General features: G+C 54.1%; 1 protein-coding gene across 10 annotated transcripts in view; it reads left to right on the forward strand.

The window, feature by feature from the left end:
* TNS1 (tensin 1) overlaps positions 1–17915 on the forward strand; it is a 207959-nt gene that overhangs the window by 89007 nt on the left and 101037 nt on the right. For 9 of the 10 annotated variants that reach the window (XR_006265125.1, XM_043444803.1, XM_043444801.1 and 6 more), the window contains 3 exons: positions 216–257; positions 14530–14571; positions 15307–15357. Coding sequence is in view for 2 of the 10 variants with exons in the window: in XM_043444803.1 (XP_043300738.1) it covers positions 216–257; positions 14530–14571; positions 15307–15357 (135 nt within the window). In the remaining 8 variants the exon portion in view is untranslated. Of the gene's footprint in view, positions 1–215; positions 258–14529; positions 14572–15306; positions 15358–16500; positions 16599–17915 lie in introns of those variants that run through there. The other variant, XM_043444807.1, reaches the window with a different exon arrangement.

The raw sequence follows: 17915 nt of genomic DNA on the forward strand, positions 1-17915 counted from the left end.
TTGGCCTCTGCATCTGAGCACTGTTGCCTAGGCATTTTCATGTGTTGCTACACAGTCTTCCAATGAACTCTCCTCCTGGAGGGTGTCAATGTTTGTGAACTGAAGGGAGGGGTGTCTAGCACAGGCTGGTGGGGGAGCAAAATGATCTCAGGAGGCCCTGGGTTTCTATGGGGATGAAAGATGCTAACCTTGCCCTTTCTCTGTTCCTCCCACAGGTGGCTGCCCCCTGCATTCCTCCATCCAGCCATGAACTGGTGGTGAGTGACAGTCCATTCCTGCCCCGCCAGCCCACCCTCCTCTCTTTCCTCAGCTCCTGCTGCAGCTTACTTTGCCCCTGTGCATGCTCAGTCGCTCAGTCTTCGCGACCCCATGGACTGTAGCCCTCCAGGCTCCCCTGTCCACGGGATTTCCCAGGCAAGAATACCGGAGTGGGTTGCCATTCCCTTCTCCAGGGGATCTTCCAGACCCAGGGATCCAACTCACGTCTCACATGTGTTCTGCATTGTAGGCAGATTCGTTACTGCTGAGCCACTGGGGAAGCCCCCAAGCATCCTGGTAGCCCCCACGGGTGCTAGGCCATTAGGTAATGAGGAAGAAGGGGCCATGTCCTGAAGCTGAAGCCCAACTTGGAGGAAATGAGTCATGAGGTCCCTTCGTGACTTCATGAGACTCGGGGCCTCTTATTTCAATCTTGAGACTTAAGTCCTTGGAAAAGCCCATAAAAGGGCATCTCGCCTGTCTCTAGGCCTGGTCAGGTGCCTGTTGTCTTGGGGCTTACAGAACAGGGAGATGGCATCTCCTTTGACCTGCCTGGTCCCTGGTCAGGTCCCCTTTGGCTGGAGGTGGGGAGATGGATGGCATGACCCACAGAGTCCAGGTACCTGGGAAATTAGTCACATTCAGGCGGCCTGCTCCATCTCCAGGCTCTTTGGCTGACTCTGCTTTTCTGCCTTCTCTCCATGTCCCAGACCCCCGCAGTGCTCCCTCTTTCCTCCAGTCAGGCTTCCAGAAAAGTGTGGATGGGGCAGGACTCCTGTGAGTTATGGGCTGGGGAGAGGGGCCTGCTCCAGACCCATCCCAGCTGGGCTGATTTGGAATGTTTCCCTCCCTGCCGTCTCTCTGTCTTCTTACCCTTCAGAGCTCCCTCCTGCTCCCCAGCCCAGCACAGGAGGCAGGCGGGGGCCCTGGGGACTGGAGAGGGAGGGCCCTGCCTCTCCACACACACACACAGGTGTGCACTTGTTTGTGACTGGAGTTTGTGATGGAGGCCCAACTGGGCTCCCTCCCACTGATGGGTATAGAGGTGCCTGTGGTGACACTGATGTGGGTGGGAGTCTTGGGGAGTAGGCAAGGGCCCAGGGGACCCAGGCAGTTGGAGGTGTCTGCACATGACTTGCTCAGCCTGGATGCTGGCATCTCACTCGGGTTTCCTGGTCTTTTCTCTTCTGACACCCAAGTGCTGTGTAACAGTGGGCCAGTCCTGCCCTCTTTCTGGACCTCAGTTTCCCTTTTTGTCAAAGAAGGGGGCTGCACTCGATGCTCCAAAGGCCTTCTCAGTTCTGATACATATCCGCCTCCCATCCTTACCCTCTATTCAGGGTCATTGGTGGAATGAAATAAAGCATGCAAAAAAAGAAAAAAAAGGTATGCAGAAGTGATTATGACTCTTAGATGTCTCTTGGACGCAGAGCAGAGTCACTGCCCTCTGCCCTCCTGGTCTAGGCCCAGCCATGACTTGGCTCGGCCTGGATACTGGAACATTCCACAACCTGGCTCAGGCAGGAGTCCCTTCTGGTATCTAACTTCAGTTCCTCCAGCTGGAATGCCAGCCTGTTCCCTTCTGTTCCAACCTGTGACCCCTCCTCACATAAACAAAGCTCACAAGACTCCCAGAGGTCAGGCATTCCATATCCTTTCCTCGCATCGGCCCCTCCTTCCTAAACTCACTGGGCTCAAATGCTTTTGGGCCTCACCTCTGCCCAGCTGTGTGTCTCCAGATGTGGAGTATTCTTTGCACAGAGCTCAGTCAAAGGTCATCTGACAACAGCAGGGCTTAGGGGTTGAATACTGTGGGGATGAGGCCAGAGTGCAGGCCTGGTTTGGAACTGCCAGCGAGAACTCTCTCTGGGATTGCGGAAGGATGCCGTGGAGGGCAGGCAGGGAGGGGTGGAGAGGAAGGAGCCCACGTCTCAGCATTTCAACCCGACTGCTACTTGGCTGCTGGGAACAGAATGTTCTTGGCTGGTCGAGGATAGTTGGGGGGCCCTGGGGTCTAGGGCTCTCCAGTCAGGAGCCAGATGCTTGACCTCTGGGAGTCTTGTGAGCTTTGTTTACATGAGGAGGGGTCAGGGATTGGAACCGAAGGGAATAGGTTGGCGTTCTGACTGGAAGAATTGCAGTTAGATACCAGAAGGGATGGGCTTCCCAGGTGGCGCTTGTGATAAAGAACCCATCTGCCAGGGCAGGAGATACAAAGAGATGTGGGTTCAAACCCTGGGTCTGGAAGATCCCCTGGAGGAGGGCATGGCAACCTACTCCAGTATTCTTGCCTGGAGAATCCCATGGACAGAGGAGCCTGGTGGGCTACAGCCCATAGGGTCACAAAGAGTCGGACAGCACATCACGGCAGCAGAAGGCACTCCTGCCTGGGCCAGGCTGTGGAATGTTCCTGTCTGTAATGTGCCCGCCCTGGGCAGAGGGGCCCTGACCCTTGTGGACGTTGCATGAGCCATCTGGTGGGGGAGTGATTGTGACACCGAAGATTTCCCCACCTGAGTCAGGACCTGCCTGCCTCCCCCCAGGAGTAATCAAGAGTGAGGAAGTTCCCCAGGGCCTGGGTCTGTGGCCATGGACACATTGGTGAACCTCTCTGGACCTCAGTTCCTCCTCTGCGGGTTGGGAGTTAGTAACAGTACCTACCTTAGAAGGCTGTGAAGAGAATAAAACTCACCGAATCAGTCTGTATTCAAAGCCTCCAATGGCTGCTCACCCCTGAAATTAAAGGCCCAGGTTCTTCCATTGGTCTACACAGCCCTACAACGATGGGTAGATTTCCTTTCTCACCTCATCTTCTAAAAGCTCCCTCCTTCTCTCAGTCTGCTGTGACTACCTGGCCTTCTTGCTGGTCCTTGAACATCAGCCAGATACTGCCTCAGGGCCTTTGCACTTGCTGATCTTTTCCCAAGGATAGCTGCCAGGCTCTTTCCCTCCTTGAGGTCTTTACTCAAGTGTCAGATTTTCCTTCCCCCAGCAACCCTCTCTCCCTTTCCTGCTTTCTTTGCCCCTTAGCATGTGTTACCATCCTACTTGCTGATCTCCTTTAAAAGGCTCCCACCAACATGAAAGCATACATTACCATATGTAAAATAGACAGCCAATGGGAATTTGTTGTATGACTCAGGGAACTCAAATGGGGCTCAGTAACAACCCAGAGGGGTGGGATGGGGAGGGAGGTGGGAGGGATGTTCAAGTGGGAGGGGACATGGGTAAACCAATGGCTGATTTATGTTGATGTTTGGTAGAAACCAACACAATACTGTAAAGCAATTATCCTTCAATTAAAAATAAATAATAAATAAATAAAAAAGCCTCCCACCACACCAGCCTGTAAACTCTATGATGACAAGGGGTTTCTATCCTCTATGTTCTCTGCTGTATTCCCACTATCTGACACACAGTAGGTACTCGATGCATGCTTATTGAGTGGCTGGAAGAAAGGCATTCAGCCAGATGCTCAGCGCAGATTAGGTGTTCAATAAACAGGACTGTTGTCCTCTGATTCTTTGCTCTTGGGCAATGGGGGTCTATTGGGGGGGGCCAGTCTCCAGCTGGAAACTCTGATACTGTCCCTGGGGAGGGAAAGTGGCCCAAGGGAAGCCGGGAGAAAGTTTGCCTTCCCCTAGAGAGCACTCAACACCTGTTTCCTCACGGCAGGCAGGCAGGCAAGTGCTTTGAGCAGGTTCAGAGGAGGGAGGAAAGGGCGGGTCGTATTTTTCCTTCCTTTTCCCTTCGATGCCTGCCCTTCAGCCTCTGCAGGGCTGGTCTCTGGGCTCCCCGACCCCTCCCTCTTGCCTCACACTGTGTGTTTGTCTTTTTGTTGAGTTTTCTCCATGCCCCCAGCTCTCCCTCTGGCCTTCTCACCCATCTCACTTCAGTTCAACCCCCACACCCCTGCCCCAGGATCGGGACCACTCATCCTTGGGCCCAGGATCTCTGCCAGCTTCAGGGCCCTGCCAGCCAAACATTTTCCAGCCTGTGCCAGGCCAACCAGGGCAGAGTGGCTTAATCTTCAACCCATATTTTCATCTTACTCAACAGATGTTGCCCAAGGCCTTGAGGAGAAGGGTCCTAGGGTCACCTCCCTCCTGTGGGGTCCACTGCTGGGGGCGGGCTGGAGAGGGCTGAGGGTGTGCTTGTCATGGATGCTCCTGATCCTTGGAAAGCGCTGAGGCAGCTCTTCTCAACTTCGGAAAAATAAGAGTCCAAAGGAATTTCCCGAGGGTGATGGCCAAGTGCAGTGGCCACCGAAGTGGGCCAGATCTGAGCCCTTCTGCACCCAAAGGCTGGCACCTAGGAGACCTGGGTGGGGGGAGAGCTGTGTGGGCACTGCTTCTCCTCTGCAGGCCAGCCCCCAAACCAGGACTTGAAATGCTCTGTGGAACAAGTCCTGCTGAATCACAGGTGGGGTGGAGAGTGTGTGGTGGGGGACAGGGATGCCAGGTTGGTTTCAGTAATCAGAGCAAGTGAAAAGCTAACCCATGTATGGAATTTCCTCTTTGCAGACCTTTGTTGTGAGAGCTTTACAAAAATAAACTCATTTATTCTTTAGCACAGTGCAGTGAGGGAGGTGCTGTGATTACCCCAATGTCTCAGATGAAGAACCCTGATAAGACCTAAGGCCACAGAGTTGTTTGGAGGGGGCCCTGGGGTTTCATCTCAGTAGCCTGGCACCAGGGTCCACACTCGTAACCATGATCGTGACAAATGGGAGTGGTTTATTACACAGCAGCTGCAGTTCTCAGAGCCTTTCCCCTGATGCTGGGCTCCCCGAGCCCACAGTGACTTGTGTGGAGGTCTGGACAGGTGTGGGCCCATCTTGGGGAGAGGAGCAAACTGGGGCTCAGAAAGCCCAGGTGACTGGTTCACGGTCACACAGCAGTGGGGGGTAGGCTGGATCAGCAGTGGGGTTGTGGATTCCTAGGCCAGCTTTCTCCCTGATACCCTCAGTGATTGCTGCTGATGTCAATGCCTGCTATTGCCAAGTGGGCTTCTCCTGGATTTCTTCTTCTAAACAGTGCTAGTCATGAGCCAGAGGGCCTGTGATTTAGGGGCCGGTCTATCCATCCATCTGTCTGCCATCCATCCTGTAGCCTGCCAGGCTCTTCTGGCTATGGAATTTTCTAGGCAAAAGAGTCCTGGAGTGGGTAACCATTCCCTTCTCCAGGAGATCTTCCCGATCCAGAGATTGAACTTGAATCTCCTCCATTAGCAGGCAGATTCTTTATCACTGAGTCACCAGGGAAGCCCCATAGCCCACTCTCCACCCATCTATCTGCCATCTGTCCTACCAGCTAACAACTCCCGAGCACCTCCCTCGTGCCGGGCACTGCATGCTGGTTCTTTTCTGCTGAGTGCCAGGGCTTCTGGAGGGCAGATGTGGATTCAGTGGGCGCAGAGCCACAACAGTGAGAGGACCACAGGACATGTAGTCAAATCCTGCTCTTTCTTAGGAGAAGAAACTGAGGCCCTGACATTTTTTTTTTAAATCTGATTCACCTTTTTTTTTTTTTAATTGTGGTAAAATATGTGTGTACTCACTAAGTCTCTTTGGTTATGTCTGAATCTTTGCAACTCTATGGACTGTAGCCCTCCAGGCACCTCTGTTCTTGGAACTCTCTAGGCAAGAATACTGGAGTAGGTTGCCATACCTTCCTCCAGGGGATCTTCCCGACCCAGGGATCAAACCCACGTCTCCTGCGGCTCCTGCATTGCAGGTGGAATCTTTACCACTGAGCCACCAGGGAAACCTGTGGTAAAATACACATAAGATAAAAATTACCATTTTAATCATTCTGGAGTCCAGGTCAGTGTATTAAGTACATCCAATTCATTGCACAACCATCACCACCATCCACCTCCAGGACACTTTTCATCTTATGAAACAAAAAGCTCTACACCCATTAAATAAGAGCTCCGTAGTCCCTGCCAGCCACCTTTCTACTTTCTGCCTCTATGAATCTGATGACTTAATGTACCTCATATGAGTGAATTCATACAAAATTTGTCCTTTGTGACTGGCTTATTACCCCTCCTCAAGGTTCATCCATGCTGTAGCATGTGTCAGAATGGCCTTCTTTTTAAGGCTGAGTAATACTCCATTGCATGTATTGCTGTTTGTTGTTCAGTTGCTATGTTGTGTCTGACTCTTTGCGGCCCCATGGACTGCAGCACACCAGGCTTCCCTGTGTATATACCACATTTTACTGACTCATGTGTCTGTCTATAAATACTTGGGTCATTTCCACATTTTAGTTACCGTGAATGATGCTACTATGAACAGGGGCATATAAATATCTCTGTCAATCCCCGCTTGCAGTTCTGCTGAGTATATACTCATGAGTGGAACTGCTGGATTACATAGTAATTCTGCTTTTGACTTTTTTTTGGAGGGACCACCATACTGTTGCCCATGGTGGCTGTACCATTTTGTATTACAACCGGTAGTGCACAAGAGGGTCTAATTTCTCCACATCTTTGCCCAAACTGTTTCTTCTCCTTCTTCTTTTTGATAGTAGGAATCCTAATGGTTGTGAGGTGGTGGTCCTCAGATTTTCAGATAACTCAAGGTATCCCAGTGTCAGATCTAGGGTGAGGAGGCACCAGGTTGTCTCGTGGAAGAGAAGAAGGCCCCTGAGAAGCACGTGGAGCCCCCCAGCCCAGCACTGCCATCCTGCTCTCCATTAGGGAGAGTGTCCAGCAGTGGCTTTAGTTCATCTGAACTCCCAACCCCGATGCATTTCATCCCAGGGCAGTGAGTAGGCCATGAGGGGCCATCTTTTGGAGATTCTGGAAAACGGAGTAAAGCCAGGAGAAATGAGCCTGAGAAAGTCCTGGTTTTCAAAGGAAAGGGCAAACTCTGAGCACTGCATTCCAAAGAGGATTCGCAGAGCCATGAGGGGGGTTGGAAATCAGTTTGTGTGCCCCCTCGACTGCCTGGTGTGGAGAGGGAGGGTATGGGGTGGGGAGGTGGGTATAGAGTGGGAGTGAGACCTTCCTGAAGGACAAACTGGCTTCCTTGCCATTGCTCTCCAGAGGAGCACCTCCTAGGTGGAGGGTCTCATAAAGAGGAGGAGACCTGGGTGTAGAGAAGAGTTTTCTAACACCTAAAATGGACCGTCAGGGCTGTCTGAGGGAGTCGTTGTCTGTCACTGGAACACATCACACTCACTGATGCCTGTTATGGTGCAGATAGAAGGTCCTGTCACTGTGGGGAGTGCTTGGGTGGAAGTCCTCAGGGCCCACTGAGGTTCTGTCCTTACACTTGGCTGTGAAGGGACGTGGTCCCCAGAGGGCAAGGCATCCATGCATGTGCTAACCACATCCCTTTTGACTCCCACTGGGAGAGGCCCCAGTTGGGTGAAGGGCCTCGCCCTGTCTAGTGGGAGAGAGAGAACTCTACTGTGGAAGTGAACTAGTGCCTGGACTCAGGGGTTCTGACCAGAGGTAGCCTTGGGGTCCAAGGAGGCAGCCGTCACTCTGTGCTACACTGGGTGGGCAAGCCTGCCTCCTGTTTCCAGTCCAGTTAAGACTTGAGCAAATGGACAAGAAGAGGGAAGGAAGGCGGGCCTTCCAGAAGGCATCAGGGCTGAAACGGAGAGGGCTGAAACAACAGACCAAGCTTGGGGGCCGGAGCAAATCCAGCGCCCTTGCTGGGGGGACGAGGGGTCGGGCCGTCTTGTTTCATTGGCCCTGGCTGGGGTGCTGATGGGAAGAGCCTGGGTGTGGGAAAGGAGGCAGGAACCCAGGTGGCACGGTGGTGGGCAGTGAGGAGCAGAGGATGCAGATAAGAGGAGGGAGAAGGAAGTGGAGTCCACGAGGAAAAAGGGGCCAGATAAGGGAGAGGAGTCCAGAAGCCAGGTTGGGGAACTTGAACTTGATGAGCCAAGCACTAAGGGCCATTGTGGGTCCTTGAGTGGGGAAATGACCCAAAGCAAGCGTTGTGAGTGAAGTCTGCACCAGCTGTGGGGTGTGGCTTGGGGGTGAGGGGGCTGCCAGGAGGAGGGCTGGTAGACCAGATGACGCTGGTGCATTTGTTGGGCAGAGGACTTGTGCAAGGGCAGCCAGGGGGGCATGGAGGAAGGGCCTGGGGAGGTGCACACCCCCAACGCCTTGTCTGAGAGAGAGGAGGACAACGTCCACAGGGAGGAGAGGGTGGCAGGAGGGGGTGAGAACTATTCCAGCCTGGCTCAGGGCCAGCACGGTGAGCGCATGCGGGCAGGACAGGGTCGGGGGGCAGGGTCCACAGTTGCCCAGCCTCAACCACCTGGAGTCGGGTCCTGGGTCCCTCAGGGTGAATTGGGGGGACCCTGAAGACAGGTGTGAGCTTGCCCAGGCCCCTCCCTGGGGGTGCAGGGAAAAATCAGGCATCACATTCCATTTGTTCACAACCAGCTTGCTCTTTTACTCTGGTGGCCTCTGCCTGCCCAGGAGAGGATGTGGCCCCTGAAGCAACTTCATCCAAAGACTCATGGGCCCCGGGCTGCTGGCGCCCTCCCCCTCAGCCCCTTGCCCTCCATCTTGATGACCCCCTCTTCCCGGGATGCTGGGAAATAACTGGAGGTGAAGGGCTGACCGGCGCTCACGTGGAGCTGGCCAACCACCCTGGAAACTCAGTTTCCTTATTGGCCGAGAGAGATTCAGAGAGCTCCCCTGCCTGCTGCTGCTGCCTTGTTACCAGGTTACTGGTCCTGGACTGGCTGTGGGGCCTGCGAAGTGCCCTCCCGGCCACACCCCCTCTAAATGTCCCGTTAATGGTGCTTCCCTGCCCTTCCCTTTGGCTTTCAGCCCCTTTTCTTCATCTGCTTTAGGGCTCTATTTTGAGAACACATGAGCCTAGAATAACGTGCTCTGGGTCCTCGATTCTCCTCCCAACGGGCAGGCAGCGCTGTCCCTGACCTCACAGTCCATCCGTGGCAGTAGGTGTGATGTCATGGGGTCTTTTTGGCCTGAAAAACTGTCCAGATTCCAGGCCTCCCAGGGGGCAAGAGAGGGGAGAGCTGGAGGGGTGGGAGGGGGGAGGGTGTGAGGAATTTCTGGACGGAATGTTCCTCCGGAGGCTGAGTCCGCATTCTGCCCGGGCCCCTCCTCCCCCTAGTCCAGGACTTGGGCACCTCCCCCCACCCGCCATGGCCCTCTGCCTTTTCCTTCCTCCAGAACATCAGCCCACAGACACATTTTTTCCCAGCCCACCCTCCCTGCCGGCCACCGACGTGTCCTCTTGCATGAACCTTGAGGCAGTCATCGCAGCCACAGCAGCCTCAGCAGACTGGCCCCTCCTCCGGCCCACACCATTGGGGGTGGTTAAACCCACTGAGAGGACATGCTTGTCTTTTTTTGGAAAGAAAAGAAAAAATTGAGCAAAGGATGTGCAGCTTCCCTTATCCATCCTGTGGTTCACAACCCCTCACATTCAGGAAGTTCCCTCTGATGTCTGATCCCAGTCTCTCCTACTGCAACCCATTTCCTCCTCTTCCTCTGGAAGTGTATTGGAGAAGCCTCATCCTCCTGAGGGCCCAAGACAATTAGTTTTTAAGCCGCAGAAAGCTTGTTCCCAACAGGAGGGCAGTTGATTAAGAGTAAGAGGAATTGGATGAAGATTATGCCCAAGAGGAGACTGAGCATGAGGTGGATGTAAGGAGCCGCGTTCAAAAACCAGCTGTCTATTTACTGGCTGTGTGACCTTGGCCGGGTGGTTTAACCTATTGGCCCCTCAGTTTTCCTCACCTGTGAAATGGGATAATGCTTACCTGGTGAACATTGGTTATGAAGACTGATAATCATGAAAGTGAAGAGCCCAGTGTTAAGCCCAGGGCATCCTTAATACCTACTGAGTCGTTCTTGTTATTGCAGTCACATTATGAAAAGGCACCTCCAGTCTAGGACCAGGAAGAGATCAGGCAAGTGAGGCCCCTCGCTGCAACATTGGAGGAGGTATTGCTCTCGGGGTTGTGCACCATGAGGCTTGGCCATCAAGCAGTACCAGGTCCAAACCCTTCCACTTGCTCCTGAGCTGGATTTGAGTTGTCCTGCCTGGGGGCAGGAGGCATTCTGGAAGACCCCTGGTGGGGCAGGTGATTCGGCTTTGAAAAGCCTGGGTTTGTCCTGGGATTGGGCAGAGGGTGGGGCCAGATGGGGGTGGGTGGGTACCACCCTTATCTGGGTTCCATCTGCTTCATCCTTCTACTGCTGAGCCTTGAAAAGTGAAAAGTGAAAGTCGCTCAGTAGTGTCCGAGTTCTTTGTGACCCCATGGACTATACAGTGCGTGGAATTCTCCAGGCCAGAATACTGGAGTGGGTAGCCTTTCCCTTCTCCAGGGGATCTTCCCAACCCAGGGATTGAACCCAAGTCTCCCACACTGCAGGTGCATTCTTTATCAGCTAAGCCACAAGGGACCGCTGAGCCTTAGGGGGAAGGAAAAGCAGAGTCGGCCAGCTGGCACCTGCTCACCTCGCCTGCAGGCCAGCTGGGAATTGGGGTGAGGGGCAGCCGGTGGGCTTAGTGGTGGGCTTTATGAAACATGGGTGTCCACCGGAGTCCTGCCATGCATCTCACTGTGAGAGGCTGAGCAAATCATACCCATACCTTTCTGTACCTCAGTTTCCCCATCCATGAAATGGGGAGGGAGGAGATGGTGTCTGAGGAGGGGTGTGCAAAAATAGGGTGTGTGTGACAGCCAAGGCCTAGTGGGTCTCTGTCAGCCACTGAAGCCCTGATGGCCTGGGAACTTCCTGTAGCATACCCAAGCCTCCCTGCAGGACCTGGGACAGGGGTGGCCTGAGGGGAGACCCCTCTCCTGTTACCAGTTCCCTTGCCTTTTTCATTCCCACTAGCCCCAGAGCTGGCAGTGCCTGGGAAACAGGGAAGCCGGACTCCAATCCCAGGAGACCTGGGGTGGAGGCGAGGGGCAGAGCAGAGGGGAGGGGAGTGCAGTGTGCATGCTGGGCTATGTTTGCAAACACTGCAGGAAAACACTGGATGTTGAGATTGGAAGTGTTTTTTTGGAAATTTTTAGCTCCTCAGAAAGCCTCTTCACTAATGTTGAGGGCAGGCGTTTAATGGCTGGCCCTGTGGCTGGCCTCCAGCTGGCGTGGGAAGGGTGCGGGCAGAGGGGCTGGTGCTCAGATGATTGCTGGCAGGGAGAGAAGTTGCTCTTGCCCTGCTGAGGCCTGTGGTTTCTAATATTGCCTCCCTGGTCTGCCCTGTGCCAGACCCAGGAGGGGTGGGACAGGAGGGTCAAGGTGGGGCAGGGTGGGGTGGGGTGGAGACGATAAATAACAGCTCACATTTATGGAGAGCTTCCTAAGTGCCCAGCCCTGTGCTGAGTGCTTTCTCTGCTTCATTTCATTTGCATTTCACAGAATAGGGCCGTGCAGTCCCGCCGGGGAGCAGCAAGGACACGCTGACCTGCCCGAGGTCACAGTTAGCAGCAGAGAGTCAGGATGTGGCCCGGCTGGCTGCTGCCAATGCTGCCAGTCTAGACTGGTCGTTTTCACAGTGTCGTCCCCGGACCTGGAAACCTATTAGAAATGCGCGCTTTTGGGTCCTTTCCTAGTCTGTGGGTTCTGGCCTCTGGGGAGGGCCCAGAGGCCCGCCTGTCTGTCAGCAGCCCTCCGGGTGATTGGTGGGCACAGTCCAGTTTGAGACCCCCAGCTCTCCCTCTGCCCTGCCCGGTCAGGGTCTCTTGGGAGACTTTCCCCAGAGCAGGACGAGGGGCTCTCCGGGGCCTGTAATGGCCATGAGGCAGGCATTCTGTCTCCAGCTTCTCCATCCCACCCTGCTTCTGTCCTTTCTCCCTGTCAGGGAGGCTGATTGTACAGACTGTGAAGAGTGAGGGCGTTGAAGCCGGGAGATCTGGGTCCCGACTCAGTTGTGCTGTGTAGACTCTGCATGCAGAAGGTCCCTGTGGACTGCTCTCTAGGCCTTCCCCTCCCCGCCAGGAGGCCAGAGCCACTCAGGGTGGAGGCACTCGGGCGTCCTGTGCAGCCTGTGGCCTTCACGTGAGCAACACAGAGCCGTGGACCAGAAGAGACAGGCAGGGGATCCAGGGGCGGGGGCAGCCTGGCTCTGCCTCTGAGGACTCTGCTGGGTGGGGCTGGCTGGTGGTGGGAGGCTGAGAGGGATGCTGGTCCTGATTGTCAGGCAGCTCCTAGAGCTCTGTCTAGGGCAGGGATCCCTGGGGATTTCTTGTGGGCTCATTTGCCTCCTGCCCCATGGCCTGTGGCTTGGGAGTGGGGGCTCTGGGGGAGGGAGGGGGCAGCTGGGGGAGGGTTAGGGCTGGGCTGGGTGGGGACAGAATGTGGCATCTTTATTGCTCTGCAGAGTCATCCTCAGACTCCAGGTGGGTCAACGGAGGAGGCTGGGAGGGGCTGGCTGATCTACCTCCCCACCTCCAACTCCGTTCTTGGACCCTGTGCTCCCTCAACCGTCCCAAGCTGTCTTGACCCTGAACTACACAGGAGGCTTTATTCACCTGGAAAGAAGTTTTGGCCTCATCCTCCTGTCTCTAGTGTGTGTGTGTGTTAGTCATTCAGTTGTGTCTGACTCTTTGCGACCCCATGGACTGCAGCCCGCCCGGCTCCTCTGTCCATGGCATACGCTGTCTCTAGTACAGTAGGATAAAGTTTGTGCATTTTTAGAAAGAGCACTACTGCCTTTAGCTCAGTCTGCTTCCTTCCTCCAAGCCTGAAAGTGTGTTAGTTGCTCAGTCATATCTGACTCTTTGCAACCCCATGGACTGCAGCCCGCCAGGCTCCTTTGTCCATGGCATATTCCAGGCAAGAAAACGGAGTTTTCTGGTTGCTGTTTCCTTCTCCAGGGGATCTTCCCAACCCAGAGATCAAACCCAGGTCTCTTGCATTGCAGGCAGATTCTTTACTGTCTGAGCCACTAGGGAAGCCTGTCTTGGTCCAGTTTTCTCCCAGATGCCAGAACCTTTCAGAAGTCATTTCTGTTCATTCCCCAGTCTTCAGACATGAACAGCGCATCCTCAGGTCCTGGGGATAGGGTTGGGGCTTGTGTTTCCTATTCTGAGATCCATTGTCTATACCTGGTCCATGGTCATCTCAGTGAAGACTTGTTTCCATGACCTTGACTCATGCCCACTTGCAAGATTCAAGCACCCCTCTGACCACGTCACTGAATTGCAAATGGAGCCCTGGAGACTGTGGTTCAGGAGGTGGCCCTGGAACGAGAAGTTTTTCTCTTGTGGCGAGGGAGTCTAAGGAGCCCATGTTTCAGGATGCCTTTAGTGGGAAGCACTTCTCTTGGTCTGGGCGAGGGAAGGATGTCACCGGGGTGAGGGACAGGATCAGTCCTCAGGTGTTTAGTGACTGCCCACTACACATAAACTAGTCTCCAGAATGAGGGATGTGGCAACTGAGTTGGTAAAAAAAAAAAGCTGCTTTGAATCTGTTTTGGAGAAAAGTGGGATAAGAATCACAAATAAAACAATAGTTGGAATGAGACCTATTCCCACAATGAGATTACTCATGCACCGAGGACCAGATAAATAGCTCAGACAGTAAGGCTTACTGGAGTTCTGAGGTGGGAAAGAGCCCCCCCTTGCTGGGGTGTTCAGAGAGGGCTTCATGGAAGAGGAGAGCTTGCAGGAAAAAGTGAGAAGTCATTCCACAAGCCAAGTCCTGGATGTAGGAATAGCAAGGAGTCTGGATGGAGCAGAGCTTTGGGGCATGGAAATTGAGGTCTGCAAGGCGGGGGGGCAGGGTCCGTGTGGGGTGGTCCTTGAAATCCCACTAGTGTGAAACATCATGTCTGGGACTGCTGCAGTTTCACATACCTTGAGGCGTAGATCCCCAAGATGGGGTTCCAACCCTTTCGTTCCCCTTAGTAGTCAAGTGGCTTTGGCCCACTCATCTGATTTTTCCTTATTGGTAAAGTAAGGCTCAAAGATGGTAAGAGTCCCTGCCTCACTGGGCAGCATCTGGGGTAGGTACACATGCCTGGCAGGTAGGAACAGGAGTCACTTACTCACTCCTTGTTCCCTTTCGAGAGGTTGGAGTTAGGGCCCTCTTGAGGTGTGTGGAGCTGGGTTGTTCTAGGACCAATAGGATGGTCTTTCACTTTCCAAGTTCTGCCTCCAAGCCTGGGGTCAGCATATTATGTCTGAGTCTTGGGTTGGCGCCATCCAAGCTGTCTCCAGAGGTCTTCTGCCCATCATGGCCTCCAGCCCCGGGGAGAGAGCCAACCTGTTTGTCTTGTGGCCTCACACTGTATTCTCCCTCTGTCCACAGCCCGTCAACACTGAGACTGTTTTGAAGAATGTAGTGGACACGGTGAGTGATGGCAGGCGGGGTGGGGGCAGGGAGCAGCTTGGGGAGGCCGGGAAAGCAGAAGGAAGATGGGGGGACAGTGAGCAGATGTGTTTGAGGACACCCTTCTGGAGTAGATTTGTGGAACTTGGGGAAGGGTGGGGACCTTGTGACATGCGGAGCCGGACATCAGACCATCCCCCTGTGTGTTGGGAAATGATTGCTGGGGAATGAGGCAGGCAGGGAGGAGCATTTTAGCCAGTGCTAAAATGTGGTCTTCTTTATTAAATATGTAGCATGTGAGAGAGCCAGGAAGATCTTTCCAAACACATCTTTCTGCCTTAGCAGAAGGACAGATGGTTTCCTCAAGGCTGCATGGAGGAGGAAGGGAAGGAAGTAGGTGGATCGTGCAGTGGGGAAACCAAGGCTGGCAGCTAGCTGATGGGCTTGGAAGACTTGGGCTCATATCTCAACTCGGCCAGGGTTCTATCTGTGAGAGTGTAGCATGTCTCAAGCCTGTCTGTGCCTCAGTTTTCTCATCTGCAAAATGGGAATAATGATATCTCCCCAGGAGAGACACACATGAGTGGGTGCGGTTGGCTCCGAGGGGCCTTTAGTGGACAAAGAGATGCTGCACAAACAAGCAAGTCCCCTGCAGGCCCCCACCCCCACCATAGCCACACCCAGCAGTGAAAGACACGGGACCTTTTGATGACTTTCCTCGACTCCCCTCTCTGACTGCCTTTTCTTTGTCTCCAGGGAGAAGGAACCTTTCGGGGTGGAAACACACGGAAAAACCTTGAGGAAGATGTAAGTATGGGGAAGGGGAGGAAGAGGAAGACATGGTGGTTCCCTGGTGAGTGGGGGATGCGGGGAGGTGGATGACGTCTCATACCTGTCCTGTTTGGTGGGGCATCCCTCACAATCTCCTGTCTAGAAGGGCAGACAGGGTTACTCAACTCAATTCCAGACTGAAAGAAAGAAAGAAAGTGAAAAAATGAAGTCACTCAGTCATGTCCGACTCTTTGCAGCTCCATGGACTATAGCCTGACAGACTCCTCCATTGATGGGACTTTCCAGGCAAGAATACTGGAGTGGGTTGCCATTTCCTTCTCCGGGGGATCTTCCCGACCCAGGGATCGAACCCTGGTCTCCTGCACTGCAGGCAGACTCTTTACCATCTGAGCCACCAGCAGGGTGGGGCAGAGGAGTGAGCAGGCCCATGACTTAGCCTCAGTCTTGGGCCTCAGTCTTGGCTTCAGCCTCCATCCAGCTCAGCTGGACTCAGGGCTCATTTGCCCATCACTTAAGCAGACCTCAGTACTGCAGGGTGGGGAGGGAGGGTGTGCAAGGGCTGGCTGGCTGGTGAGCAGTCACTAAAGTAAGGGCCAGGGGAACCAATGACACTGCATGCAGCAAGAGGGACTAAGGGCAGAGATGAAGTGGGACTCCTGGGCTCTTGGGGATCATAGGCTCTGCTTCTTTGGACAGAAGAGGCTTTGAAAATGGCTAAATGCTATTGATTCAGGAGGAAGCTGAAAGATGGGCTGGTTCACCTTGTGGGCTTCTCTTGCCGTGTGGTTTTTTGGTGGAGGGTGACAGGCAAACTCCTTAAGTGGAAGGACCCAGGGAAGGAAGGAGGGGCTCCCTCCCCTACTTTGAGCCCAACTCGTGCCTGGGCTTGTCCTCACACCCCAGGGGCAGATGCCCAGTGAAGTTGGACCTTCTCTTTCTTCCCCGCCCTTCTCTGACAATTCACCCCTCAGCGGGCCTCTCCATCCTCTCCCGCCCTCATCTGCAGAGGAACAGGGAGTGGTTTTGGCGGTTGGCACAGGGGGAGCTGTTGATGGCATGGGGCCGTATCATCTGACAGCTGCCTGACCCACGGCGGGGAGGGCCTGGAGGGAGGCGCTAGGCTCCTGGAGGCAGTGCACGTCGGTGGCGAGCCCACTGCCACTCCACATTGCCCAGCCCCACAAGGCGGAGGTGTCCCCAGGGCCGCACGGGGGCTGGCCAGGAGGAGGAACATGCCTCTCAAATTAGTGGAAAAGGTATGCACGGGCCCTATGGGTGCGGAGTACACATGCTGAGAGGGACCCTTGTCCACATTTGTGATGTTTCTGGGGCTGGGGTGCAGGGGAGGAAGCAATGTTTTGTGTACCTACTAGGATTAACTAGCTTAACCGACACAAAGTGAATTCTATAATTCACGAAGTGAATTCACAAAGTGAATACTATATGCTCAGTACATGTTAGCCATTCTTATTACTATTATTTTGGCTAAGGGCCAGAAGCTGGCCTGGGTATTTTTTGATCCCCATGACATCCCACTATGGCAGATGCTGTGAACCCATTTTATAGATGAGGAAACAGAGGCTTGGAGGAGCTCACTATTGCAATGAATATCTATCTTCTCCATTCCGTCCTGGGACCGCTGCCTAGATCTGGTGTTTCCAGGACTCCTGACTCTTGGCCAGGGGACAGGGTGATGTTGTGTGAACCAAGCCTTTTAGCCCATGGTCTGGACATTCTTGTAAGTCGAGTCCTAGGGCAGCTGCTCCCCACAACCCCATCCCAGGCCACATAGATCCAACAGGGTAAAGGTGCAGCAAGAGAAAGTGAAGTTAGACATCGTGAAGAACTTTTTGACATGAGAGTGTGTCGGACTTTGGTCCTGGGGAAGAAAGAGGTTGCTGCCTAGCTGGGATTAGAAATTTTTTAGGGGAAAATCTGTTGATCTGGGATGAAAGTATGTGTGTCTGTGCGTGCCAGGGGTGGTGTCTTGCCTTGATATGGGAGGAGTGATGAGTCTTGGTCTGCCTAGTCTAGTTAAAGGAGTTCATGAAAGGCTGAGCAAGTGAGCAGATTCTAGAATGACCTGTGTATTGCGAAGGAAGAGAGAAAACCTAGTTTTTGAGGTTCAAAGAAACCTGTCCCGGGTTGAGTGACCCCAGGGTCCCCTGCCCAACCACTGAGCTCTCTTGCCCTCTCCCCGGGTGAGGAGACCGTTTCTGAAGCGGCATGGCTGCTGCTCTGGGGCTTGTTGCTGTGATAATGCGCCTGTTTGTTGAGCTGTCTTCCTGTCTCTGGCCCACGGCCCGGGACTCACAGGGCAGGAATGGCTGTTTTCCTCCAGCGAGGCTGGTGTGTTGCAGGGTTTGTGGATGGTGTGCTGTGTCGCACTTTGTTTTGGAAAAATCCAGGCGGGTGGGCAGGAAGGAGAGAGGAAGGGGTGTGGCCGGAGGGGCTGGTGCAGAGGGGAGGGGGTGGCCACAGCCCCCAGAGGAGATGTCGGGGTGGGGAAGGGCCCCTGACGTAGATTGGTCACCAGTCTCCGGCTGCCTGACATGGCTGCTGCTGTCGCTTAC

This window comes from Cervus canadensis, chromosome 24, assembly GCF_019320065.1.
Source record: "Cervus canadensis isolate Bull #8, Minnesota chromosome 24, ASM1932006v1, whole genome shotgun sequence".
Taxonomy (NCBI): Eukaryota; Metazoa; Chordata; class Mammalia; order Artiodactyla; family Cervidae; genus Cervus; species Cervus canadensis.